The 27,880-nt window shown below is 39.2% G+C and overlaps 2 protein-coding genes across 3 annotated transcripts in view; one reads left to right on the top strand and one right to left on the bottom strand.

Moving 5' to 3' along the window:
- Nucleotides 1–27,880, bottom strand: part of LOC124634970 (serine/threonine-protein kinase SMG1) — a 144,550-nt gene that overhangs the window by 109,414 nt on the left and 7,256 nt on the right. The window lies entirely within an intron of this gene.
- Nucleotides 11,496–26,833, top strand: LOC124634971 (5-hydroxytryptamine receptor 1A). 2 transcript variants are annotated; one of them, XM_047170674.1, is made up of 5 exons: nucleotides 11,496–11,712; nucleotides 23,738–24,307; nucleotides 24,480–24,639; nucleotides 25,679–25,849; nucleotides 26,050–26,833. In XM_047170674.1, the coding sequence occupies exons 2-5, from the start codon at nucleotides 23,934–23,936 to the stop codon at nucleotides 26,560–26,562; spliced, it is 1,218 nt and encodes a 405-aa protein (XP_047026630.1). In that variant the 5' UTR covers nucleotides 11,496–11,712; nucleotides 23,738–23,933; the 3' UTR covers nucleotides 26,563–26,833. The 2 variants fall into 2 exon arrangements, with proteins under 2 accessions (XP_047026630.1, XP_047026631.1); XM_047170675.1 differs by lacking the exon at nucleotides 11,496–11,712 and adding an exon at nucleotides 19,831–20,364.

Below are 27,880 nucleotides of genomic sequence, written 5' to 3'. Positions count from 1 at the left end.
TATCGTAAGCGTATCTTCCTATTCAGCGCCACAATGAGCGGTTATCTGCTTACGCCCAAATTTGTATTTGTAAGCAGGTTTGCTCAATAATCTACGAAAAGCCATTAAACCTAACCCACGTTGGTGGTTCGCATCTCATTTAATGCAGCAACACAATAAATACTGAGATCAAAAGACCTACCGTAACGACCGAAAGGTATTTTGATGAGAACGGCGCGGGGCGGACCGTAAACAGCCATTTGATGGCGATTAGGGCGGGCGCCCGCCTTCCGGTGAGACAATATTGTGTAAAAAACACCCTCATCCGGTTTTATGATGGAAAAATTAAATGGCAACCAAATTAAATTTGTCTAGAGAAAACCTGGGTAAAATGTTAGGAAAAACAACTTTGGCAGACTCTTGTCAATAAAATGCAGTCATAACGAGCGACAATTTGTTTTATGTGAATCTTTATTCCTAAATAAGGAGGCTGTTAATACGGCAGTAAAACAGAATGTATGCGCCTGACGCATACACACGCAATTCGCAATTCTGAAATGGGTCACGAGGTTCTAATGGGGCCCGCAGTTTTCACTGCGAACGCATGATTACCTATCATTCCGACTTGCATTTCTTGTTCAAACCAAACTGCTCAGAAAAAACGTTTCTTAAAGGGGTCATTGACCGAAGATTTGCCACGACAATAAACAAATGAACGATACTCATGACAACGCAAAGATACTCGCTCCCTGATGGCATTACAACACAAATCTCCTATACGAACCACTGAGCTCGAAGTAAATACCCATAAAGTTGGGAAAAACTGTGTACAAATATTTATTGTACGCCTTAGAAAGATATTGGAGCCCATGCAGTAATGTAACTGACATCGATAAGTTTTCCAAAGGGCACGTAACGCTCGCGCCTACATATTTCACTTGCTAAAAAGCGCGCCAACTTGTCCAAAAACTCAATAAACAGATTGGAACTCATAACATTTTTATGGTAGGCACACAGAAATACTGTGCAGCTACATAAACAGTTGTTATCGTCTTTTATGACGGTTTGCCGATCCCATCATAAAGATATGGCGTCGTTATAAATTCGTTCGCTCGCTGGTGGTAGCTCTCTGTGACCAATACACGGTACATTTGAGGCTTCTGACCTTCTAATTGCTGGCCTGCAGTTGTCAATCAATATTAATAAAATATTATTGGTACCAAATCCTTCAGATATTAAATGTAACACATCATGTCCCTTATGTTTTTCCTGGTGAAAGATTACGGCAAAACTGATTTTCGAATTTTATCTAACCACAAAACACCCTTACTTTACTTTACTTTACCCTAAAATACCACAAGTCTAATAAGTAAACAACAAACTGTACTCAGCCTATTACAGAACAAAGCCTTTCTTAAAAGTTCGCGCAACACTTGACGGTTGGCTTCGGGAAGCCGTTCAAAGATTCTCAGCAACCATTTTACAATGGAAACCATGTCAAATATATTTCCACGCTTGCCTCGGCAAGTCGAACCGATCATGAGCATAATAGAGCCTTCGGATATTCTGAATATTTCGCAGCACGTGCAGCCTAATATAGGTCAATTTGCAATGACAATTTGCTTCAACTTCGAGGCTGAAGACAGATCAAGACAAGAATGTTTAACGCCGAGTGAAATACGGATATAATCCATTGTGAAATCCAGGAGTTACTGTACTATAACAAGGCTTACATCAGCATCATACAAACAACGTTCTGAATTTAATAAGTAAAATTTTGAAATATGTAGGTCATCATCATCATCTCAGCCATAGGACGTCCACTGCTGAACATAGGCCTCCCCCTTAGATCTCCACAGATACCTGTTGGAGGCGACCAACCAAATATGTAGGTGGTGCTAAATAACTCCCGTTTTGGTAGTAACAGTATAATTCGCATAAACTCTTTCACGGAAAACATTAACTAAGCTGTACGATAATTTCATGGCTGTTATCACCATAAAAACACCTTTCAAACGCGAAAATCTTCGTTACATTCAGATAACTGAATATAGGGTAGCAACAAGGAACCAATTCTGTCCAAACCAGTCCCATGCGGCCAGTAAAACGCCAAAAAGCGAGCATGGCATTTGGTTCATGCCATTGACATTGCCTGTAACGGTTGGCAACCTGCCAAGGGCGCACACCATGGCCGCTGGAGGTCGCTGTCTTACCATACCCCATACACTACCACCCTGCCATGGGAATATAAACTCTATTGTCTTAAGCAGAAGGGTCCTGTTAGCAGCATTTTATGATGGCTCAACGAATCGCGGCTTACTAAGCAAGTTTTTAAGTCTCCAGTAGACATGTGGGGTTTATAGTCCAGTTTATTCGGTTCAGTGGCTGAATGGCATCCGTCGGAGTGCGAACACGTGCCCGTTATGATCTGTCCTCACTTGTTTCAGTAAATGTTCAGCACTTGGGACACTCGCTGATCTTAATTAGAAACTTGCTACATGACCACATATTTAATTTTAAAGCTATTTATACTTATAACGATTAAACTGCCAGTTAAATGTTGGTCTATAACTTAAACTAAAAGTAGCGGTTACTAAAGATTTCATATTAGCACTGGCTCCCAGCCAGCTAATTTCAGCTAACTTGATCTATGGTTTCTACAAGACCAGTTCCAGAAGTTATGTGCATTGTTAAGTCAAACCTGGTCTTGAAACATGCATCCGACTTCGGCTTATGGTGGTGTTGACTATAATAACTGGAACTTACCTGAAACGAATTAAGAAAGTTAATTAGTATAACTAACAAAATGAAATAATAGATGTATTTCGCTGCCGCCACAACAGCATAGTATGCAATTTGGGAGCAGCCAATTATTCGTGATAAGGAATATGAAATGAGTGCGGCACGTGACCTAATAGCCCCCGGCTACAATATGCGGCCGGAGCACAAAAACGCTATTCCAATTACTCCGACTCACTAGAACAAACATAATCCAGCACGGGGCGCACTTTACTCATATTTTTTCGCTCCAGCATTGTCCCCGGTAAATATTCATAAGGCATGTCTCAGGTATTCTCTTATTCTGCCAATTTATATTCTTCTTGGAAAAACGTACTGCTAATACATGATTATGATAGATACGTTTGTTTATGATAGATCAAGTGTACAGAATTAATACTCGTGACTCCGCCGAAATTCCTTACAGAATACAATTTTCGTTTCCCTACATATAAACAAAGTTAATATTACATCAACATCGTGGAAACCCTCTTGACAATAGTAATGAATGATAAATTGAATGTATGTGAAACAATTCGCGTAGGTACATGTGTAAGGGAATGTTAGGAGTGCCGAAGTTCCAGTTCGGTGTTTAAGTAAAGCAATCAGGCTAGCGACGTTAAGCGAATAGTTGCGGTGTCGTCCGCGGCGGACGAATGCTGAGGCACCCTTCTCTGGCACAACTTAAGTTCGCTCTTGACCTATTATGGTGACACTTGGCAACATAAGTGGACCACGCTCTGTGGAGCACACTTTTTATCTCTGTGAGACGGAGCCAAAGGATAGTGACGCTATTTGTTATGGCGGAATATTTATGTGCTTTGCGTGGTTCTTTTCAAGTTTAAGTTCAAGCCGAGCACTTCGCTTATTCCCTACAAATGTTACTTTCTCGTATTTTGTACAAAACATACGCTAATATTTGAGAGAAAATGTAAATGGTGAATAAGATAGCAAGATACGCATGTGGAATAAAATATTAATCACTTTCTGGCACAAGTTTATCCGCTTTTGACAAATGAAATATTATCCGACTCGTCTAGGTCACAAAAGAAGCATGCCCAAAAAGCATTTGCAGCTTTTTGTACCAGTGAGAAGTAAATAAATGTACACATAATAGGTTACGACATGCATATTCGATAAGAAAACTTGATTTTCTGGAGAAGGTTATATTCTGCTGAGTTCTCTCTTTCATATTAAGCCTTCTAAGATGAGCTCATAAATCCATGTGTGTATAATTATGATATGTGACATAAGGGTGTAATCAGCCGAGCGAGGGAGTGCTCTTGACATTAACATCGGCCGCGCTGGCCTGCAGCCAGGGCGCGCCTGCCAACACCCACAGATTTTCCACTACGCGATATATTCACGTAAATTGATAAAACATAGTAACATGAGATGAATGGAAGCGTATTGTGAACGTAAATATGACTAACTGTCGTTTTGAACACCTGTGCTAGGAGACTTGCCAAATATTTATAATTTTAAAAGTTTTAAGCGCTGATTTTAATATTAAATAACGGCATGTCAAGTTAAACCATTAACCAACAGTATGGAAATTAGCAAGTTTTCTTCTGTAAAATAAACCGCAGTGCTAATAACGTTACCCAATTAGAACTACCTCCTTAGTGAGAAATTGTATGTAAATTTAATTTATTTTTCTACATAAAATGTAGGTTCTTTTCTTTATAAATTACAGTGGTCTGCGAAGCTTGTCCGTTGTGTTATAGAATGAGGAGGTTTTTCTTCTTCAATGTATGAGTTGATTTAACTGAGTCTATCCGAGCTTCCCGTGACCATACAAGCGATCGCGTTACTTTTCTTAATAGGCTATTTGTCTACATCATTAATCTCCTTTAACAATGCTATCTTTACACAACACGTCTAACAGGAAAACTAAATAAAGGGAAACCGTCTTCTTAGAAGTAAATCTAGCCAAACAACGCTTTGTTCCACACTAACAAAGATTTATTAACTCCGGGCGAAATACTTTGAAGCTAATTAGAGTATTAGATCATCGCGATTGTAGACAAAAGAGCGCTAATATTGTAAGTTCCAGCCGCGCCTGGGCTAACCTGATGACGTATTCCCGCCTTCTTTACTGAACTATGTAAGACGCTTGATATTAAAACATTTTGGGTAGTAAATAAAGTGGCCAGGCTGTAGAAGCTTGGCCACCTTTGGTAAACTTTTTCTTAATCTTGGACGGTGTATCAAATATTGACAAGTCATCTCCATATTGTGGATATCATGCCAGATAGCCAATAGTAACATTCCATCAAAAGTTAACGAGTGGAACTTAACAGAACACACTCCGAGAACAAAAATAACTCCAACTATTTTATAGCCAGATTTTATTGAACCACCAAAAATTTTAGTAATTCGCTATAAAAACATCTGTAAAACCAACGTTTGAGAAAACTTGTGTCTGAATGTAGTACGAAGAATAAATTATTCAGGTACGGATAAGTTTTGATTACAGACACAACCTTGACTTGTCTGTGTGTAGTTCGCGAGGATAAAAACTATATACAGCTGTAAATGTATTAATAGATTCCGTCTGAAAGTTATATATTCTTGCCTGGCAGCACGTAAACCTTAAACCAAACATACACTTTAGCATACAACATTCAATATTAGAGTTTAAAGTTGTTTCTGAAGTCATGATAAGAACGTTGAAAGTCAGAAAATTACCCTACAGCATATAACGTGTCTGTAGAACATTCTATCAGTCTTATTTACTTCGTGAAGCAAATGCTAATGCAATAATTTCTTCAGCCCTTAACCCTGCATCGGGGGGGGAGGGGGTCGCAAGCAAAAACCGCTGACGAGAAATAAAAACGCAAGTAATTGGAGCTTATAGATGTTCTTGTCGCGAAGGCCATGACACGCCACGTTTGGCCTTGAAGATATAAACAGGGAGGCCCCAAGATCCTATAATCGACGGCTAAAGATAAAGAGCTAAGTTTAGACTGCTAATCTAGAAATGTTCGAAGCTTTCTTTGTATGGAAATAAAAGAAAATTCTAAAAGAGAATTTTCATGGTTCCTAAAAACCACTTCAAAACACACAGTTTTCCCTTAGAACAGCAGTATGAATACATTCATTTAAATTCACGGTGTAGACACCATGATATCATCAAAGTAAGATATTCTGAATGTCAAAATTTCGCTATGTTTCGAGGCTTCCAGGCTCCTTTGTGGTGACTGTTTATTCAGGACGCGCAATTTTTGTGCCTTACTCTTTATTTTAGTTCTCTTTCTCCCAACCTTCGTGTTTGGTGTCTTATCTATACTCCTTAAACGAATTGAAGTTAAAGGCACAAAAGATAATATCTAAATTGTTACATAAACTAGGTGTTAAATCATCAACCTTCGAACTTTAGCAAAAACCTTCTGGTTCGAGTATTAGGTGTTCGTTGATCGGGAACAGCACTATATTCCGCGCACGTGGCGGAGATTGATGAGTGCACAAATAGTGTTGCAGCACGATCCACTGCGCTGACGATTAACGGGAATTTTTCAATGTTCCCGCTATTTGTAGACTGCGTGGGATTGCGGAATAGGAAAATCTTCCCAAACAGAATAAAGTTCAACCAATGGGATGGACAAATTAATTATAGAGTAACTATTGGAGAAAAATACTTTTACCACTCACGTGTTACCATTAGTAAAATGCATACATAAACCCTATATCAGACTGAACAGACTACATGAGCTACTTTCCCTATCGCTATAATGAGTCGTACGAGTGCAGTTTTATCAGCTTACAACATATTACACTACAAATTCCCAGCCACCAGTGCTTTGGCCCCGCATACGTTTTTATAATTGCTTTACCCGCCAGAGTGTTTCACGCGTACATATTAATGTGCTTTCTGCGAGCAAATTACATCCAGCACTTTGAAAAAAACTACTGAAACAAGTTGAATAATGAGTGTGTAATATTGTTCGCGGGACAAAGGTTAACTGAGTTTACTTTGGTAATGAACAAAGTGCAAGCTGAAAGTTTCAGGTGCAATATTTAGGAGGCGGGTCACCAAACCGAAGCTGAGCTACTTACAGACTGACCTACATCTGTGGCCTTTTCGATAGTTGTTGACACCTCAACAGCCAAAGGTCACAAGATCCGCTTTAAATAATAGAAGATATTTCGGTAGGCTGGCTTCGTGATTAGTTAGACTTAATATAGAAGTTTGACTTTCATTTATAATTAATAACTTGCTTGTATGATACAATACTCTATACGAGTACAAATGGCGAAAGAAGTACGCAGACTTTATTTTTCAAAGAACGTACGATTGCGCACAGAATAAATATCAAATTTTATAGCCACCGTTAGAACAAGCTACTAAACATCAAAATAACAGAATTAACTGCAAATATAAAATCTCACGTTCACCTTTGACCAACTGAAGAAAAGTCCCCACCAGTGCGAAAATAGAACAGGCTCGGTATCGGAGAAGGTCTACGACTACAAATAGACAAATCACCGCGTTATCTAAGACGCTAGTCAAGATAAACGGCCCACTGATAATCCAAATGGATGCAACACTGACACCCGACAACTGACATTACTATCAGCTAAGCTCCATAGTTTATTGCGAACATGTTTTAGGGAGTGCAAAACAGAAATACACCTTAGTTTTTTGGACGACCGTGACAGTTAATTGACGTACAAATTCACCTGTTAGTAGAACCAATATGGCAACTGGATAGCTTTTAGCCAACACGTTGTATTCATTTTCAGTCAACACACACCGCGTCAGTTTACTCAACTAATGAAACTCAGGGAAGAGTAAAAATCCGAGGCGACAGTGTACACGGAATTCACTTAGAACTAACTACTGCACGGTGTGGCTAACTTGGGAATAAACCTTGTGTACTGCACCACCCGGGAGATAACAACAAACTTTACAGTAAACAACGTTAAAAAACTATTGAAGATATTTTCCCGAAGGATAAAAGCTTTAAAATTTTATAACAGAAGTGAAACTTTAGTAAAGTCTGTATATACAGCAATACTCCCATTTATATATACAACAGCCCATTAAAGTTAAATTAAGCAAGAAATAGGTATCATCTTTGCCAAAATAGACCTCTAACCATAATTCAACAAATGTCACGACAAAAATAAACTAACACCAATATAAACATTGAAATCGATTCGACTTTCAGAAGATAAAAATAAGCGATCGCGTCTTATCGATAAACACTTGATCAATATAAACAATCTGAAGACACACTTGTGTACCAAAATAACTATTGTTTTAGTCCTCGACGATTCTATTTAAATCTTATTGCTTGTTACCACATTTTATGTCATAAAACACAAAACTTTTGTAACAATGCTACCTGAACAGATAAAAATTGCTATGATTACAAAATAAATGATATTGCTCTAAATGGGAAATGTAAAGCCTCGAAACTTTCAGGCGTGCACAATGGCGACCTAAAATAAAAGTGTCAAATATTTCAAAAGCGAACACAAAGCGTGTCATTTGTGTAGTATTCTTTCATTACTCCGTTCTCTGAGGAATTCTGTTAAAACACCAAAAAATCTTGCATTTGAGGGACAAAGCACTATAAGTGTTGCGGAAAAAAATGGAGATCCGTTATGGAGTAGTGATTAATTCTCATAGAGTTAACCATATATACTTATGTAGTAATTTGTCCACAGTTGAATAAAGGTCGTTTATCCTAAAATGAGCTTTGTAATCTACATAAATGACCAGTGGTTACCATTACTTATGGCAGTAACATAGTCTGACCAGTGTAAACTGCCATTGCCACTTTTTAAAAATGTACTGCATAAGTTTTTAGCGAGTAAAGTATATTATAATATTTTAGATTTCATAAATGAAAAAGACTTTATTATTCCTAATTATATTTTTCCTTGTTCTTCTTCTTAATCCTATGTTCAATAATGTTTGATTTATTAATATTATATTGCATGCCAATTGGTAAAATATGGCGGATCTTTTTACCCTTATGTAACAACATCATTGTAACCCGTATTTGCAATATGCTAGTCAACCATCACTGCTAGGTATGTAAATATACACAACTGATTCGGAAAATATTGACTTATGGTCAAAACACCTACAGTCTTACTTATAAACGTGAATTAAATAATAACTTATACTTAAGGGGTGTTTAAGAAAAAATCTTACTTATAAACGTGGCTTAAGTAAATCACTTGCTTAGCAATGTCTTAAATGAGCTGTCAAATTAAGTAACCTCACACCCTTGTTTAACCCGCTAATTAGCAAAATGGCTGGATCTTTACCAGCTGATTTTTCATTTCCGGTTTACAGCTCAACTTTTTAATTTTATATTTTACGGATGCCATTGTTGCCATTACACAACGTTTTGATGACAAATATTTTTTAAGCTACCAACATTCAGGTAGTGCTGAGAAATTAGTATGTTTTTTATTTCATTATCTGCTCATTGCTTAAGACATGCTTTAGCAACGTTTATAGGTATAAAAAATCTAATCACTACTTAACTCTTTAAGTAGTAATTAGTTAAAACAATGCTCAGAAGATGATTAGTTGCTTTTTATAAGTAAGGCTGCTAATGTTAAAACTAGTCTAATAACATTTTCGCATTGGATGCCCTCTCCTATTACTGCGGAGTCAAAGTGTATTGTCCAAAATATATTCGTTGTACAATAGGATAATGTTAGTTAGCGTAATCTGCGCTGCACGACACCTCGCGACAATTTATGTGCCGCCGGACGCACGGGATTAAACTCTCCGGGAACAACGAGCAAAAAGGAATTCTGCTCGATACTTCCCGTGCTTTATTAGCTGAAAATGTTGCTGAAAACACATGTGGATAGCGTATACAAAGATCGTTGATTACCTTCAACAAAGACAATGCTCATGAAGTATGAGAAAAAAACCCAGGCCCGGCGCAAAAGAAAAGTAACTCAAAATATAGGTATAAATAAGTAATTAAATATTACATGGGGGGCATCATCGAAATCAGTGGCTATATGTGTGAAATTGCCATTCGAATTTTAACATTTGCGCCACATTGCTACTCGAGATTTTAGAGGTAACATAATGTATTAGTAAAAGGAACATCAAACAGATACAGTTGTGGTTTAAGATTGTACATAATGACATGTTTATGGCAATTTCTCCACTATTCTACATACTTTTACAAGATAATAGGATGATAGAACTAAAACACGATATGAATGTATGTACTTTTCATTTTAATAACTACGCTTAAAAGTCACTGATACTCTATTTCTAACACGACATGATCCAAAAATGTTGCGAGATGTGCGAACTGTTCCTCATGTCTAGCTCACCCTAAGTAATATAAAACGCTCATGACGTGGGCGCAACAGCCCAATGTTCTCCTCCCATGAATACAGGAGCATTAATATCCTGATATGCCATTTTCCTTTGTATCTGTTTACTGTTCCTTTTACTAATACGTTATGTTACCTTTAAAATCTCGAGTAGCAATGTGGCGCAGATGCTAAAATTCGAAGAGCAATTTCACACATATAGCCACTGATTTCGATGATGCCTCCTATGCAGTATTTCATTACTTATTATTACCTATAATTTGAGTTACTTTTATTTTGCGCCGGGCTTGGGTTTTTTTTGAGCATTGTCCTTTATTTTACACATATTTTTACGGGTTCCTTCAAATTCATGTTTAATTTAGAAAGATGTGTATCAGGACGTAAGAATGAGTGCGAGACAGGTAACACAGGCGGTGAGGTAAACGTACCATGAAGTGTAAGCTCGTCAGCTTGGCAAACACCGCTAAATTGGCTAACGTAGCCGCCTATTTTGTTTCAGATAAACCGTGAGCCGTACTCACTGAATGCAGCAATTTTATATCGCTTTCCAACAGTTGAATACTAAAGTTTTCAGGTTTTTTTGAAAAATATATTTATGTAACTGCAACAGCACGGATACTATAACACTGCTACACCACTGCTCCAACACACGATATTAGGAAATTGACGCAATATTTATTATTATTTTAATTTGTAAGCAGCAATTAAAAACTGTTTAGTTTTAACGTAGATCGCTGGTGTGACAATTCGTGGCGCAATATAAATACAACTCAAGTCGAGGAAAGCCTTACAATAGCGGCTGCAATTAAAGCAGTTTCAAAACCATTACTGTATTTTTTGCAGCCGGAGAACTTCAGTAAACAATGAAGCTCCAAACGGTGGGAATATAAAAATGGTGCGCTTGGTTTTAGTTTCTTTTTTATAAGTCAACAGTAGATTGAACCGGCAAGCGCTGAAACTTTGATGTAGTCATAGATTCGCTCGGGAAAACCGACGATTATACTAAACCCCAGATAACAATTGCAACGAAAACGCTCAGAACTATCAGAAAAGTTTTTTTCCTGAGAACTGCGGGAAACAACAATACAATTACAATCAAAATCATACGTTACACTTTAGCAAAACTTCTGTCATTTCGGTAATAACAATATTAACTTTAAGAATGATGGGCGTAACCACCGAAAACCATTCCACTAACTTGGACAAAACTCCGCGTGGCGGGCGTTCCTATATCATCATTAAACAGTACGTGGGACTGGGAAAGCCGCGTATATCACCCACTAATCCGCATCAAATACATATTTGTAGCAGACTAACCACAAAAAACCATGACCTTTGCCACTGGTGTTTGTTCACTAATGCCTTCAAAGACCTCGAATTTCGTGTTTGGAAGCCGGCGCGGAGACCGCGGCCGTTAGTTGCGTGCCGACCGCCGACGCGAGCGTACGTCACCACGAACACTCCCTGCACCCCCGGAGAGGACCCCTACACGAAAAAGTTGCATCTAGTGAACAAACACAGTTCGAGTGCCAGTGTTGTTGTCTTATGCAGGAGCGTGATGTTTGCATAGCATTCCGTAGCAGGCCACTTTGGTAGTCTGTTCGCGCCAATGGCAGTATCGTCGAGGAGGTAAATATTGACGCTAGACGATGGCCGGCTCCGGCAAGTCCTTGCGACCACGGTCCGCTGCCAGATAAGTATTTGCTGAGCGTTCGAACCGCGTCCATTCCATTTCCCCGCGATTTCAATTGCATATTTGCATGATCATTGAAAACAAATACGGTTCGGACACGTTCTTTCAAATAATCCTCAGCTCGCGGACACACGTGAAATTCTCGGAGTTTGCTGTTAATAAATGCATTTCCAAGATAATTTCGAATATTTTGAATTTAGTACGTCGTTTAAAAGCTGTTTCTGGTTTGGTCGCGTCCCATATGTAAATGCGAGATCGTACGCCGGACCGATCGGAACCGTGCACGGCGTGTGTACTGCTCGCCAACAAAATAATATATCAATTAAAGTACTCTTTTATATTTCACTGTTAAAGTTCCAGACGAGCTTACGTAAGCTTTCGACGGACTCCCCGCCCCCACTTATGTAACTGCCCGATTTGGAAGGAACTTTTCTTTTTCAGATTCAATTTTAGGGAATATTGAAATATCTATCCCACAGTCCTACATCTTACAGTTGTTTCCGCATAGTCACGAGAAAATTGTCGAGCGCGGCGTTGCTACGCGTTCACTTGAATCAAATCTTTTCATTTAAAAGCTATTGTTTGTTTCAAACAGTGAGGAATTGAGTTTGGCGTGAATAGGCTTCGGAAGACTTATTTCGGTAAATAGGTCGATGCAACCTTGTTACTTGGTGTTATTGTTGCACCGCGAGGCTGGTGCACTGTGACGTGCTGAGCCAGACATTCGCTGCACGCGAGCTCATGGCGCTAATGCAATCCCATTGCGCCCTTGATCGAGTATCTGTGCAGCATTATCAATGAACATTGCAATGGATTGTAACGGCCTATTGATGCTCCGCCTGCCAAATATATCTGTTGAATTACTGGAACAATTGAGATGAACGACGCCACGATGAATCTGCCACGACAGCCAAACTTTACCTTCGTTTGAAGATGAACTCAAGTCTGGGATTATCCGAGATCTCGCTTTGAGGAAAGCAAAGATTCAAAGATAGTGCTCATTGAATTTAACCCTCTCACCAGTGTTTGTACAAGTTTCAGATAAGCAATCGAATTAACATTCGCGGATAGTGAAAGTGATAACTCAGGCTTCCAGTGTTCGTAACCCAGGCGCTTTGAAAGGGTTACGTTTGATGATGCCATTAACCGGTAAATCTCGGTAGATTTGAGTGTTATTATCAGCTGCGTTCGTTTACGACCTCCCTGTCTGATGCCAACGTTGCGTTTTAAACGCTAAATAAAATTATCCTTTATGTAGGCTATTACAGGATAATGGAATTAAATAAATATTAAATGGGCAGTAATAAAGTTAAAGCTTTTCGCCTCGGGGAGCAGTAGGCAGGTAAATTCTATATCTTCCTACGGATACATTACTTTACACTGAAGAATTAAAAGAAGGAAAGTTCACAGGCAAACAATCCGGCCAGCGTTAACTGAGGCTCGGCGGTCGATAAGAAGCTTGGAATTATCTATTCCATTACACAGGATGGCCTATATCTATATTGCCCTGGGGAGAGCTTTCTGTGAACTCGTGTAATTTCACTTACAATTTAGGTAGGTGGCCCGGCGAGTGTTGACCGCGTCGCAGTACATACGTACAGTATCGTAAACATGTAACGTTACTGCCGCACACCTCGTCATTTTATTGGGTAAAAATATAAGCGAAGGAGTTTTCAGGGGCCATAAACATTGATCAGTACCAATTTGTGCCCCGTGCAAAGTTTCGCAGTATATTTTGGGCAGTAGACGCCCTAAAGCAATAAGCCATTTTATTTCTAAGACACACATAAATCTTTAGAGAGACCATTTAAGTTGTGGTGATTGGTGGCTAGATAGTCAACATTTTTGAGTCTATACATTATGATTTCACGGAGTTATGAAGTCAAATAAAGCGTGAGAAGGGTTGGCTCCCCTGAGATCAGTCATGAAACAACATTCCTCTTGATTTTGATTTGCGTGATACGAATGACAACTATACACTTATGCTGGATAGCTTTCATATATTATAGTTCGGCCATTCAGAGAATGCGTTCCTGACACGTCGCGATTGAACTGACTGAATTATAACATTCATTGATTATTGATATAATAATGTTGTTTTAATGCTCCTCAATTGTTAAAACGGTAAACAACCAGCAAAAATATTTTTATCGTAACTGCAACGCCATTGCAAAGTTACGTCGTCAGTTCAATCGCGACGTGTCAGGAACGCATTCTCTGAATGGCCGAACTTTAGCATTATTTAATAATATCTTATCAATAGATATGATATGGATGGAAAAACAACATTAAGTATATGTATGAGCTATTTTTATCCTACCTAACAATTATTGGGAATCAATTAGTCTGTTATTATAAATTATTGCGGAAAAATACAATGTTGCCTTACTAAGTATATGTTGCTATACATAGAGATCTTTAAATAACTGCAATTTATGGCAATATAGGAAAACCACCGCACCCGATCTAGGTGGAATATGCGTTCAGTGGCAATTTGATGAGAAATAGGCAATATCTGCGGGTGGGTCGAAAACCCATTATCGAGTAGGTCAACAGTGAACACTAACGCTTCTGGATTGAACGCTTACGAACATTCTATGATTGAATTCTGTGCCGACTCTTCCGATGGATGGAGAAAAATCAACTATATCGATACAGAATTGACAATTCAATTGAACATTCTGACCACGTTTCGGGATCGAATCGTTTTCCTATACAGGTTTGACCGAGTTCTTTGTAAGTGAATACTACCCTTTTAGCACGATTCATAAAGCACTTGTAAAAAGTTAGATAAACCATGCGGCTTAAACGTTCCGGTTGAAAAATCTAGGAAGTGGTTTTAAACAAGCTTATAATAATAAGATTATTTTCACGGCTCTGAACTCCTACCATTAGCGGCATCAAGTGTCGCCGCCCTGGTACAAGCTTATCTGAAGCAAACTTTATGAGTACCAGCATATACACGGCTACACGCACACTCGCTATAATTTACGATAAAACATAGCTAAGGAAGTACTATTGAATAGATAATGTGCTGATAATGTAGATTAATAACGACAGATAATGATAACACGTTTCAAGTAGCGCATGCACAATGTGCTGTACACTTTACGAGCGGGGAAAGTGGCTAGAGCAGTTTGTAGGAGATAGTTACATAGCGGGAAAAATTATGAAGAAAAAGAGCAGATTAATGATTACAAGATAACCTTCAATTTATCTAGCGCAAGAACATAAAATTCCACTTAAAAATCCGCTCAAAGATAAATGCTCGGGATAGTGAAAAGTTAATTTTGTAAAGCTTCATCACTAATTTCGATCTCGGCTAGACAGACATATTATCGGACAGGCAAATTCATATCGCTTGGAACTTGACCTACAAAATTAATAAAAAGCTTTTCAAGTGTCTTCGAACATCGCGATGTTATAAGTAATGTTAGTTCGATAAGATTTTGTTAGAAAAAAATCTTATATTACACCCGTGGAACTCTTTGGAGCACTGCCCATTGGTGATAAGTATGAGCGGTACATACACAATTACGAAAAGGTGAAATTGTTGTTGTATCCTGATAAAATAAAAAGTTAATACCACAGCAATTAAACGCAGCCAGTCATTTCGGGTAATTTGGGGACCGACGCGGATAATGTCGTTACGCACGATACCGCCTCTTGATAAACATCAATATTTGCTTGTTTCAAGTGCTTTTATTATTCAATTATAAGTTTACAGTGATATTTTATTGAAATAAGATAAGACCCGGTTGATGGACAGTAAAGTCGGACAAACAGTAAAGTTGAAATGTAAGAGTGGATCTGATACTGACGCCTACTTCACAATACGACCACATCGCGACATAAACTCCAAGTGATCTTTTGTGCTGACTAAGATTGTGCCGACAATGACAAACCGAATACCCTTAAATGCCTTATTTTATGTTCGTACCTTTTGAGTAAAGAATGTTAAACCTCTGGGTGTGGACGAAGGAGCATCTTGAATAGAGCCCTTCAGTTTTATGTTACTGATGCGCTTCAACACTACATCGACATGTAGGTTTGTGTCTTAGGAATTATCAAAACTTCAGGTATTATCGATACATTTTGTGGGTTTAGAAATTCATTAGACTGGCTTTATAACCGTGTAGGTACCAGAAACGAATTTTATTTATATTATACATAATAATATGTTTCACAATATTACATTTAATACTTAATGAGCGTTACACGCTAACAATACTTTTCTAGAAATTGGTCGGTCACTATTAATTATGAAAATTAAACCGGAAGCTTTGTGCACGAAATCCATGAAAAAATAAAATTGTAAACACAAAGTCAAGGAAGTCTGTTGAGTTCAAGGATACAATGGGAACATGTTATTTGCTAGAAGAAGACAGTAAAATATTTAAGTGTAGTCTGTAGCACGTAGGTTGTGTTGGTCGGCGTATCCGAGCGCAGCTACTCAACAACTCTCAACAAAGCGAACTTCACTCAAGAAACAATGAAACTTATGAATAAAATATCGCACCACCTTTGAGCTACAGGCCACCTTGTTTACTTATTTAGAGGAATTCACTAAATAAACTTCTTCATATATAAATAAAACGAAGTCTAGATAGTCTCTGATAAGGAACTTTTTCTTGTCGAAGAAAGGCAAAGCTTTTAAATCCATCAGTGGCATATGACGCGTGTGCCAGACGTCAATAAAAAAAGGGTTCGATAAATGCGAAGGTCTGAACACAAGGCACAGAGCCTCACACACTTCATACACATAGATACAACATAACTGTGGGTCAGTCGTGAAACCTTCAGTCGAACTACATCAAAATTTAACGGCTGGCTAAACTAAAGAAAAAATTAAGCCTTCCATTATTACAGATAATACAATAAAAAGCTTTCTTGAAGCGCTGTCCATCACAATGTTATTCGCTTTCAGGGTAATGTACACACTGACCGGCGCACCCTTAGCACACAATGTAAGTTTTATCACTATAATAAAGATGGGGTGGATCTGAAAGGGTAGTCTCCCGACTGGGACCACTATTATTGTCAAACAACAACATAAAATCTTTTAGGACATTGGTAATGAGAAAAAAGTGGACACGACTGAAAGAATTACAATCGTTACTGTCTGCAACTCTAATTGGGTACTATTTACATTGAATGTCTTACATGTTTGGAAACACGCTTTCATCTATGAGATGGCTCAATAAAATTGAGATAAACAAATTACCGGTAGTTCAAAAACTTATCTGGTGTACGCAGAATTTTGTCCTGATTGTATCAATGACATTTCAGCGTACTGTCATGTTAGTGAGAAACAGAGGTGCGCATCAAACGAGCACAACCGGACTCCGCTTTGATGTTTTGTCAATTCGTTTCGGCATTAACGAAGCGGACTATGTCTGCACAAATAAAGAATCTTGTTGCTGTCTCGGGGGTGTTCACGCAATTTCCTATAAGCTCTCAAGAGACTCGTGTCAATATATCACTTCTAAATTGCTTTATATAGAACACTGAAAATAAAACTCGGTATTATATTAGCACCAGAAGGATTTGTTTGGCGCGTTACCATCTAAAGAAGTTATTCCTTTATGTTTTGTCGAGACTTGAATTTGAGAAAGTGTGGGATATGTTTAGCGTCAAAAACAACTCCAACTATAAATAAATGTAATAAAATTTGCCAAAAAATACCGCGGTTCGCCTTCAATTGTTGCCTCAATGAAGTCCAAAAATGGTATTGAACTCTCAAAATTTTTCCGCGTTCAAAACTAGTGAACCAAACAGGCGACAAATTGATTGTGGTTAAGTGTTTAAAGTAAGCAAATCGTCGGGAATTAGCGGCTCTCATCTAATCAATTAAGGATGTTAATGAAAAGCGCCGCTTAGCCTTCCAAATATCGTGTGAGATCGCGCGTGTCTGTCACACGGTGCTGAGATCACCCGGCTAATTGCAACAGACCATACTACCGCCGATGTTACACGTCTTGAGTCTATTAAAGCTTAGTCTGTTCAACGGTGTTTGTAAATTGATTTATCTTTGCGCGGCTATAAGGTTAATCTGGGCAACAGGAGACGGTAGCTAGACACATGGCACGAAAACGTGATATCATTCGTTAGACAAAAAAAAACTATCAAGGCTTATTAATAAACTTTAATAGAATTTCTGCAGTAAACTACAAACAAAGTTGTGAAGGCAAAGAACAATCAGAGATGTCGAGCGAAACACTCGCACCGCCTCTCCAGTGTACTCTGTCGTGAGGCAAAGATATTGAGTGTGTCGAGTATCGCGACGTGTTGAGGACAGACACGAACTACACTTTAAACTTAGTCGTAATCAGTACGATAACCTGCTGGACCCTCGGAATACCTCCAGGATAGTTTCCAGTCTGTAAAATGACTTGTTAATTCGATTGCCGTTTGTTTTTGCTCCTTTTGTACTTAAAACGTTTAGAAGCTTCTTTTATTTAAAAAGGTATTTCCCTTTGTTCCAATTTTAGAATATAATTTGATTCTACAGCAATAAAAATATCCGCGCCTTTTAACTTGCTCTATATTAAATTCTAAAAGTCTACAACGTTTAGCCGAAGCTCCAAAGCCTATAATAACAAACCTCAACACAATAAAAAAATACTTTTTGGTTAACAATTTAGATAGCACGATATAATATCTTGATATGTCATCTATTAGCATTGGTGGAACAGGGTTGTGAAAGGGCGAAGGTTTATGCACCGGGCGACGACCTTTCGTTCACCCTAGCCCATGTTGGACGTAACGATGGACACATGTGTCCCGCGCACACCGTCCATCAAATACATGGGAAGCACTGTAATCAAGCAGAGTTATCATCTAGATAACGACATCGTTAAAATCTAACTCTTTGAAAATATGTATTGCAAGAGTGGCTTTTCATGCGAAATTAACTAAATAAAAAATTCAATCAAGTCGGATATTTTTCCTATTCAAATTCCAAAAGCCCCGAACTAGCTTCAATCAAAGGACGTTTTAATTAAGTTACAGAAAAAAGTTCTTAATTAATAAGACTTTTGTGTTCACTGATGGGGAAAATACTACAAAGAGTTTTGGTACTCAGCCAGTAGAAATGTAATCACAGAAACTGATTCGGTCGGATGTCAGACGTAACGCCAAATATCAAGTTCAACCCGTACAAAATATTCAATTTGCAATATTGTTTGTTTCGGTGATGATGTCAAGTTAATTTAGCAAGGAGATATAACTTTTGGGCACGGATCTTAGCACCCATGTTTTGTAACTACATCCACTGCCAAAATTGTTTTATGGACATAATGACGTCACTAATACGCAGATTTTTTTTATATTTGCACGCATTGTGCAAGTGTTAGGTGCCTATTTAGGAGTTTTCGCAATACGAGCGTTCGCGGAGTCAATAATGTCGTAATTTTAGCGTTTATTCTGTTTTTAACGAAGCGGAGATTATGTGAAGTCGACCTCGGCTTTACATCCGGCTTTGGTCAAATAGACAATGTACCGCGCACGTGTTAGGCAACTTTCTCTGTTTGTCGCGATGTTCACGTGCGAGATATGAGCACTCGTGACTGCTATCAGTAATGTTCAGGTTGGCTGCATCGCCAGTTTCCTCTCGCGCTGATGTCTTCCACTTGAGAGCTGCAGTTACAGCTCCTCACGTTCAGGGGACAACGACCCATATTTTTATCGAGACCAGTAGCTCTGCCACTGTTTTGATTTTAAGTTTATTTTATTCCGCCATTCACTTATTTCGTTCAAATAAGTTTATGAATAAACCTTATACTGCGAAAGCAGTATTGTATTATTTCATTTCCAATTTTTTTGCTCGTTCAAACATTCTTCTACTAGCCATTTCATGTAATTTAAAAGGTTACGTGATAAAGTTTTCAGGCCTTCAAATGAAGCTGGAACTGCCAAGTACGAGTATAAATCAAAGTTATTTGACAACTGAGATTTTCCAATAATAGGGGCATTTTCCTTTCCGCGCTCTTCGGAACGCGAACAACGAACGTCCGCACGAAACTTCGCACTTTCTTAGTCTTCGCATTATGTTGTGTTACACAACCCAATTGTAAAAAATATTTGTGCCTGTCTGGCTCAATATTGGTAGATGTTATATTTTATATCCGTTCCTCCATACAGTAGAAGAAATTCTTTTATACGCGTTGTTTTGTTCTAGTACAGCTAATCAATGAGTCACAAACATCACAGTTATCTCTTGCCCCCTGACCACGTCACTCGATAAGCCGCGGTAGTAATTCAAAGATCACAATTTCTAAACAGATAGTTTGCAACCTCTGAATGTTTATTTCCAAAGTTATTGGCTCCCCCAGTCGGCCACATAGTACCCCTGTAATAGAAACAATATTGCTATCTTGATTGAATTGTGACCAGTAATAGCCGGACCATTTGTCTTCATTTTTGACCTTTACCGAATCGAATCGGAGTTTACCCGACATAATAAATGTTTTGTGGTAGTTTCTATATGTGCGTTGTTTACGTTTAAATCGTGTATTTGGAACACAGTGATGGAGATTGCGCGTATGTACAACTGTCCGAGTGTCGATATCAAGGCCCTTAGGAGACGGGTAAGTGTTTGATGTTGCTTTATTTGTTTAAAACGTTGCATTATTTAATAGACATTTGTTAATACAACATTCACAGCTCACTACTTATTGATCAGTCACAAGCATGTTATATTGCAGACCTTACCCTGGTATTTACTTAAACACACAATACATTGTAATTGAAGAAACTACTATTCAGAGAAGGTTTTAATAACGGTCATTCGTTCGATAGTTCTATAATTACCCGTACGATAGTGGCATTGAAGTACGCTAATGTAAGTCCTCATTCCGAACAAAAATACACATTAATTAAAATCGAAATGTAACGAAAAATTGAGCAATTAAAATATGTAATGTTTAGTAAATCGAAGTGCAGAGGTCGCACGCGACGCTCCCACGCCACGTTACGTAAAGGACGATCGTAGATATAAACACAAAAATTTACAAATCGATTCCAGCCACTACACTAGCAGTCTCTGCTATTTTCTCGATTAACTTTTTCTGTGTCCCTGAACAACTTTACGGCATTCAATTACTTACGGTGAGAGTGCGTTAATCGATTTAAGGTGACTGTACCGTTTGAAAGTTTAATGATAATGAATTACATCGGAGACCTCGCGTGTTTATTTGTTTGTTGTGATAGTGTAAACACGTACCTCGCTTCAATAATATCGGACGATGTGATATATTGTCGTAGGACAGTAACAAATTATCTCAATTTAATTTCCCTCCCCGAAACAGAGCACAAGGTAAAACTTGAGCGTCAGGCAATAAATAACGTGGGAGTCCCGCGAGTGAAATGACTTGTAACGTGTGAGCAATATGGCGGTTGGCGCCAAATGGCTAAATATTCACAAACGCGCCTGTAAAACAACTCAATCAACGCGTCAGCTCGTTAAACATGTCACGCTATATTAATTTTCGTAGTCGGTTACCTGCGCATACGATAGTCATGGAAATTAGGATGGCTTTATTATTTATCACACGATATTTTATGTGATCGTTAATTATTGCCTTGAAGTGAACATCAAAGACGGCAATTAAATAGTGTGGTATAAATTCACGCGTAATTTCCAATAAACTATCATTGAGGAAAATCTTCATACGTTCGCAAATAAGTTGAGTGTTCTTAGTGCCCTTATATGCTCTTATGTATATGTATAAAGGGAGCAGCAGCTACACTCGGCGCTGTTTACCAACTAAATCTACTTAAGCTCGCTACCCAGCTGTAAAGTGGGTCCATTAGGCGTGGGATCCGATCAGATCGGATCATAATCGAAGCCCACATCGGGTCCATGAGCCACACAAACGACATTAGTCACGGCGACCGCAGCGCATGCTAATGTTCTAGGCATTGGCAAAGGGCATTCTAGTAGCCCTGTCTGTCTGTGACCGGAATACTATCTCCATCAAGCATTCGTATGCCGGCCCCCATCATGTTCTATCTATGGTCTATTCTAGATGTGTCTTCACTGGTCGCTATGTTGTAATACTTACAAATATCTATGTTGTTAGTAATCAGAAATATTTTGCTGCCCTCGTACCTAAATAGAAATTGTTTTAGTTACGCAAGTAAGCCTTGTTTGATTCAATCTTTGATTCGATTTTTACATTCCAAGATTTCTAGAAACAACGACTAGAAGGAGGAATTCATTGCCCTGCTATTCGTTTCCATAAATAGATTTACCGCCTTGTGCAATAGATTGAGATATAATTATTCTGATGAATAATAGTAAAACGAGAGCACCGATTCAATCAAAACACTAGAGCTGAAAGCATTAACGTATTCTCGGAGATATCCATAAATAATGTAACGCCACAAACTAATCCAATACGTATAGTACAGTTAGCGCGTGTCGGACGCGTGCGATGCGCGCCAAAATCACACGTGAATAAATCCATCCATTCAATCTGTGTATCGAAATGATCGCGTCGCAAATTGCTATCTGGTGTCAGTCATCGTGGCCACACAAAGGATTGCAACCAAATTGTAAAACCGCGTTTGACATCTCATTCATCAAAACATTGTTTGGGTTTACTGAGCAATTACGTAGCCAGCAACCGTTCTGTCACATCACAATCTGATTTTGATTCGCTGCTCTCTTATTTCATTAAAGCGTTCATCAATGACATCGAACCGCGATTCGATTTCCAATCTGGATTCCAAATTGATCGTTTTATTAATAAATGTCAATGAATTGTCGTAATAAGGCTGTCGAACCCGAATCTGCGTAAGGATCGATTCCGTGCAAAAATTCTAAAGCCGTTTCCGCGTCGGAGGAAATTTACGAATACTACCGCGTAGCTACTTCGTTATTTGTACGAACATAAATTGTCATCAAATGGACGCCGGCACCAAATGCACTTAAACGAAACGAAATAAATGGGACCGCTATAATTTTATTACTTTTTAATACAGGCGCCCATTAAAATGTATAATTCAGACTTTTATAGTTCTTTGTAAAATATTTTTAAAGGTTACCTTATTCGAGCTTCTTTACTTGTACAATATCAACAGATTTCTCTGTACAAAAGTATATTAGCACTAAAAAGATCAGCAAAATGGTGTTGATAAATTAAAATTAATGGAGTCTGTTTTGATCCGCGCCCATTTGTAATTCAGATGGCTGTGTCGCCGGTCGGTTCAGATGAGGCGAATGTAATTGACATTGTCAGTACCAGCCAAGTTAAATATTTCATTAAAAAATTACGCGACTACGGCATAAAGTTTTAAAAAGACTTAAAAAAACTAGTCCAATCCAGTAATAGTGTCCTGCCTTCTATAATGTGTGTGTGTAATTGTTTTAATTGAAGCATTTTCTGCACACTTGCCGTCTTCGTACTCCGAACTCTTGCAAGCAATAAAACCTGAGTGTGACGATCAGTCACACTCGCTGTTCAGAATCATTTATCGAGTTAGCAACTTACAAAGTTGCACGTGAATAAGTAACTTGGCTCCGAAGGACCCTACCTTCAAACATTACCGATTATAATTGTTACAAAACAGGCGCGAGTTTATGACCCACGTGGCCTTCGACGCCTGGAAATAATTCATTTATTGCGAGCCGGCAATCGATTAGGGCACCGACAGACAAAGCTCGTCTCATACTGTGCTACATAAATAATTCAACGGCGGCACCGGGAGCGCCAACTTCCGACGCTCTCGCAGGCGATCCCTTGAAAAACTTCATAATGTGATTTAGAGAGGCGTGCGAAGTGGAGCCGCTCCTAGCGAGTAATTTGTGTGGCGACGCGCCCCTGCATACTGAGCGCCACCGCCGGCGCATTATTTTGCACGCCGCTATGCATTTACAAGGACCCACGTGCACCCCGCCCACTCGCCCCTGCACATGCTCTAAATACTAACTAAACTAATATGCACATTTTGTTCCAGGTGTCCACAATCTTCAGCGTAGTGCAAATAAAATGTGCCACAAGTGCAAACGGGAAAAGACCTCTGTGCATATATCTAGTGTGTCGCGACCGCGAGTGACGTGTGAGGGTAACAGCTAAGAGAATGTGCGCGTGAGTGAGACACGACGTCGGACTACTCGGAGTGGGGGGCGCTGGCGACCGCGGCCAGCGATGGTATGGACGTTGTATTGGGGAATGAGAGCGACTGGGGGTGGAACGCGACCGAGGAGGGGGAGAGTGCGAACCTCTACAATTACTGGGCATGGAGCATCGTGGACGGCTCGCTGATGCTGCTCATAGTGAGCGGCAACACGCTCACCATCCTGGCGGTGACGCTGAGCCGCCGGCTGTCGTCGCTCGTGTCCAACCAGTTCGTGCTCAACCTGGCCATATCCGACCTCATGGTGGGCTTGACGCTGCCCTACCACCTGGTCTTCTACCTGAACGATGACTTCGGCACGATCAAATGGTCGTGCCTGATGCGGTTCATTCTAATAATCCTAGCGTGTCTCGCGTCCATTTACAACATCATAGCGATAGCTGTAGACAGGTAAGTGGAATGCCCTCTGTTTCAGTTTTATTTCAAACAAATCTTTTCACTATAAATAGAAACTTCAATGTCGTGGTTCTGTCACGCCATGTAAACTTCCATAAAAGAATTGAATTATTTTGTTTGTTGTAGAATTGCAACGTTATATTCATTGGTATATTCTGAATTGCAGGTACATAGCAATAGTGCACCCGCTGCACTACAGCCGGTACATGACGAAGCTGGTGACGCGGCTGCTGATGAGCGCCACGTGGTCGGTCGCCGTCTGCATCAGCTGCATACCCATGTTCTGGAACGACTGGCACGAGGGTGTCGCTTGCGAAATGAACATGGTACGTACCACACATACGTAGACGTATACATAATATAGTCAATCAGATCATCAAAATAGCTATCGGCAACTTCAAACATCTTGTGGATATCTTATAACCAAATTCATGACAGTAAAAACATCTAAAAAATATATCCTACAGCGCACAACAATACGATAACAGTTATATTGCCGAAAAGTATATAAATATCTCCATACTCCGGGAATGAATACTCTGTCAACACATTTCATAATAAGAAAACATTATCCGAAATTCATAGTGGAAACGAAGTGGTGTGCTCGGGGCACGTTCCTCAAGCAAACCCACTAAAATATAAATAGTAATACACTTAGTTTCTACGAACAATATTGTATTACGATACGTACTTATTCACCGGAGACTATGCATTAAACATAAGCTTATTAATTTAATTATTCACCAAAATGTATTCCTACATACATACATTATTGGTGGATTTAAGATTCTGCGCGAAATAAAAAAAATATACTGGGATATAAAAATTATACCGGACCCTACAAATTAGTATTTTTTATGACCCATTGGCAATGTTTGTAAACATATTCATTAAAAGGGTGCACAAACAAACTGCTCCTTGCCGATAACAGCTTCCAAGATAAAGTAATTACTAAACACATTAAAAACTGGATTGTTCGGGTATAAACCTTTGAACGGCACTTGGAGCACTTGGAACTCTATACTAATGTTCATAGTGCGTGGAAAAAATACCCGGATGCGACCTTTGTATCTCAGTTAATTTAGCGTTCCCAAATACACGCACATACATATTTCATACTCAAATATTTGAACGTGCAACGCACTTTATTGGCCAAGTCCAATCATTTAAAAATAATTTTAATGTACACGGTCAAATATAAGAAACGTGAGATTACTATCTAAACAAAGATTTAAAATATAAATTTGTGGAATCATAGACATGGTCGAGTACGTATTCCTTCTACGCAATGAAATGCAAGGCATGAATGCTTATGAGTTTTATGAGTTAAAAGAGATGATAACGAATTGTTTATGGGTGTTCCAGGTGGTGCCCAAGAACTACACGACGAGCATCCTGGCGCCGATGTTCTCTCTCATCTGGATGGTGATGTTCATCCTGTACTGGCGGATATGGCGTGAGGCCACCTGCCACGCACGCCGCATGCGGGCCAACACCTGCTGTCCCACGGGAGCCAACGATTGGAAGAGCATACAGGTGATAATATTACTTACAATAACCAAAAAGAGCAATGATTCAGGACGAAGTAAAAATGCCGATGAAGTAGGCTCTGTTGTTACACTCAAAATGTAACAAAAAAAGATTAAACTGAAGATACGTGATAAATATTTGAGTAATCGAAACTACACAATGTTTCCTAAGCCGCAAAAAATTAACATAAGTTTCTTTATTAACAGGTGGTACTCCTAGTACTGGGATCATTCTCAATATGCTGGATGCCGTTCGTGGTGGTGGCGTGTGCCCAGACGCTGCCGATCATGCCGCTGCACAATCACATCGCCTACCGGTTGACCTCCTCCCTGGCCATGTCCAACTCGGGCATCAACCCCCTCATCTACGCGTGGAAGAACGCTGGCTTCCGTGCCGCATTCGCTAAGCTACTGCGATGCAAGAGGCCAGACACCTCGGAGTACCGAGGCTCCCCGGCTCCGGAGAGAAAGCGCGGTTCGGTGGCCCTTCGAGAGGGTTCCATAACGCGGTCGAGCGCCCCCAGCGGGCTGTCGAGCCTGGGCGGGCGGCCGGCTCGGTTGCTGTATATCGAGCACGAGTCGGACACGTCGCGCTGCCGCATCATCGAAAACGCGGGCTACGTGGAGGCAGAGCGCGGGGACGCCAACCCCTCGTACGCGCCCGACGCGCCCACGCCCGTGCATCGGCCCGCGGCGCCCGCGCGCGCAGACATAGTGTAGTGTACAAACGATCATTAGACGTTTTGTGGGAAACGTGAAACGCTTCTAGTATTTAAAGTTGTTAGTGACTGTAGGTACCCCTTTCGCATTTAGGTACCTGTTCGAATCTACGCTCAAGTTTTTAAAAGCTTTATTGTTGAATTTTTATTGAGAGATTATAATGAGTTCCCTGCCATAATGATGTTTTAATATGAGGTTCTCTGTCAAATAAAGATGTTTAAATGATATAAATAATAATTAAAAGATGTTCTATGTAATATTAAACTGTCAATAACGTGTATTATTTCATCCTTTTTTTTCTTGGTGATATTATTTCAACTGCCACAACGTTCGGTAGGACTCACAACGCCATCTATGATTTAAACCCTGAAGTATGTAAAACATGAAACCGCCTGAAAGACGAGGAATTCACGTCTTATACCACAGATGGCGCTCAGTGACAGTATATGTGCCAACAGAAAATACACAACATGAATATGCAAAACTCGAATAATTTGCATAATTGCTAAATAAACGAAATAGTCAATCAAAAAACATAGCAAAAAAATCTTTGAAAGTACAAATTGAACGCTGAGACATTGACTGAATTGATTCTAATAAATATTTATAAGTTGGTGAATAAAGTAAATATCGCAAAGTGATAACGCGGACAAATAGCAGTAAATATATTCCTGTTTCTGTACATTGTGCAATCTAAAGAGGTCAGCGATGGACGAGAATCACGCCGACTCGGCTCGTTGCAATATTATCACTAGCATTCAGACAACGCTTGAATTTGTTAATTATTTAAAACTATATTATTAATTGGTGTTATCTGAGCGATATCGAGCTATTAGGTTAATGGCACCATTCTCACTGGACGCTTGATATTGGGCATTCGCTCGCGTGTATAAGAATAAGGAAAGATTAAAACTACCGTAACGTGACCGAAACTGCTTCAGACTTGGTTTTCAAGTGTTTTCATTGCTTTGCATATCATTTGCATTGAAAACGTGAGAAAAATTTCTATACTCGTTCTTAAATACAATACAAGGCACATAACATGGCAAGGATTTGGGTTATTTATTAAGTGTGAGCTTGCACATAGTGCACTAAATAATACAAAAGGTGGACCCTTGTAATGCTTATATACCTGTTTTAATCTAACGATTCTTGCCAAGTTACACGCCAGGGACTGTAGGTACATGTTGAAGAATATCTATCATAAACTAGATGGCAGCTACGACTCGCAAGACCTACTAAGTAATTGGTTAAAATCAAAATCTTAACTCATTAATTAAACGTCGTGACAAAGAAAGTTAATATTTAAATCACATGC

Source organism: Helicoverpa zea, chromosome 12 (genome assembly GCF_022581195.2).
Source record: "Helicoverpa zea isolate HzStark_Cry1AcR chromosome 12, ilHelZeax1.1, whole genome shotgun sequence".
NCBI classification, from domain to species: domain Eukaryota; kingdom Metazoa; phylum Arthropoda; class Insecta; order Lepidoptera; family Noctuidae; genus Helicoverpa; species Helicoverpa zea.
The sequence above is the reverse complement of the archived record's forward strand: the minus strand, read 5'-3'. Positions and strand labels throughout refer to the sequence as shown.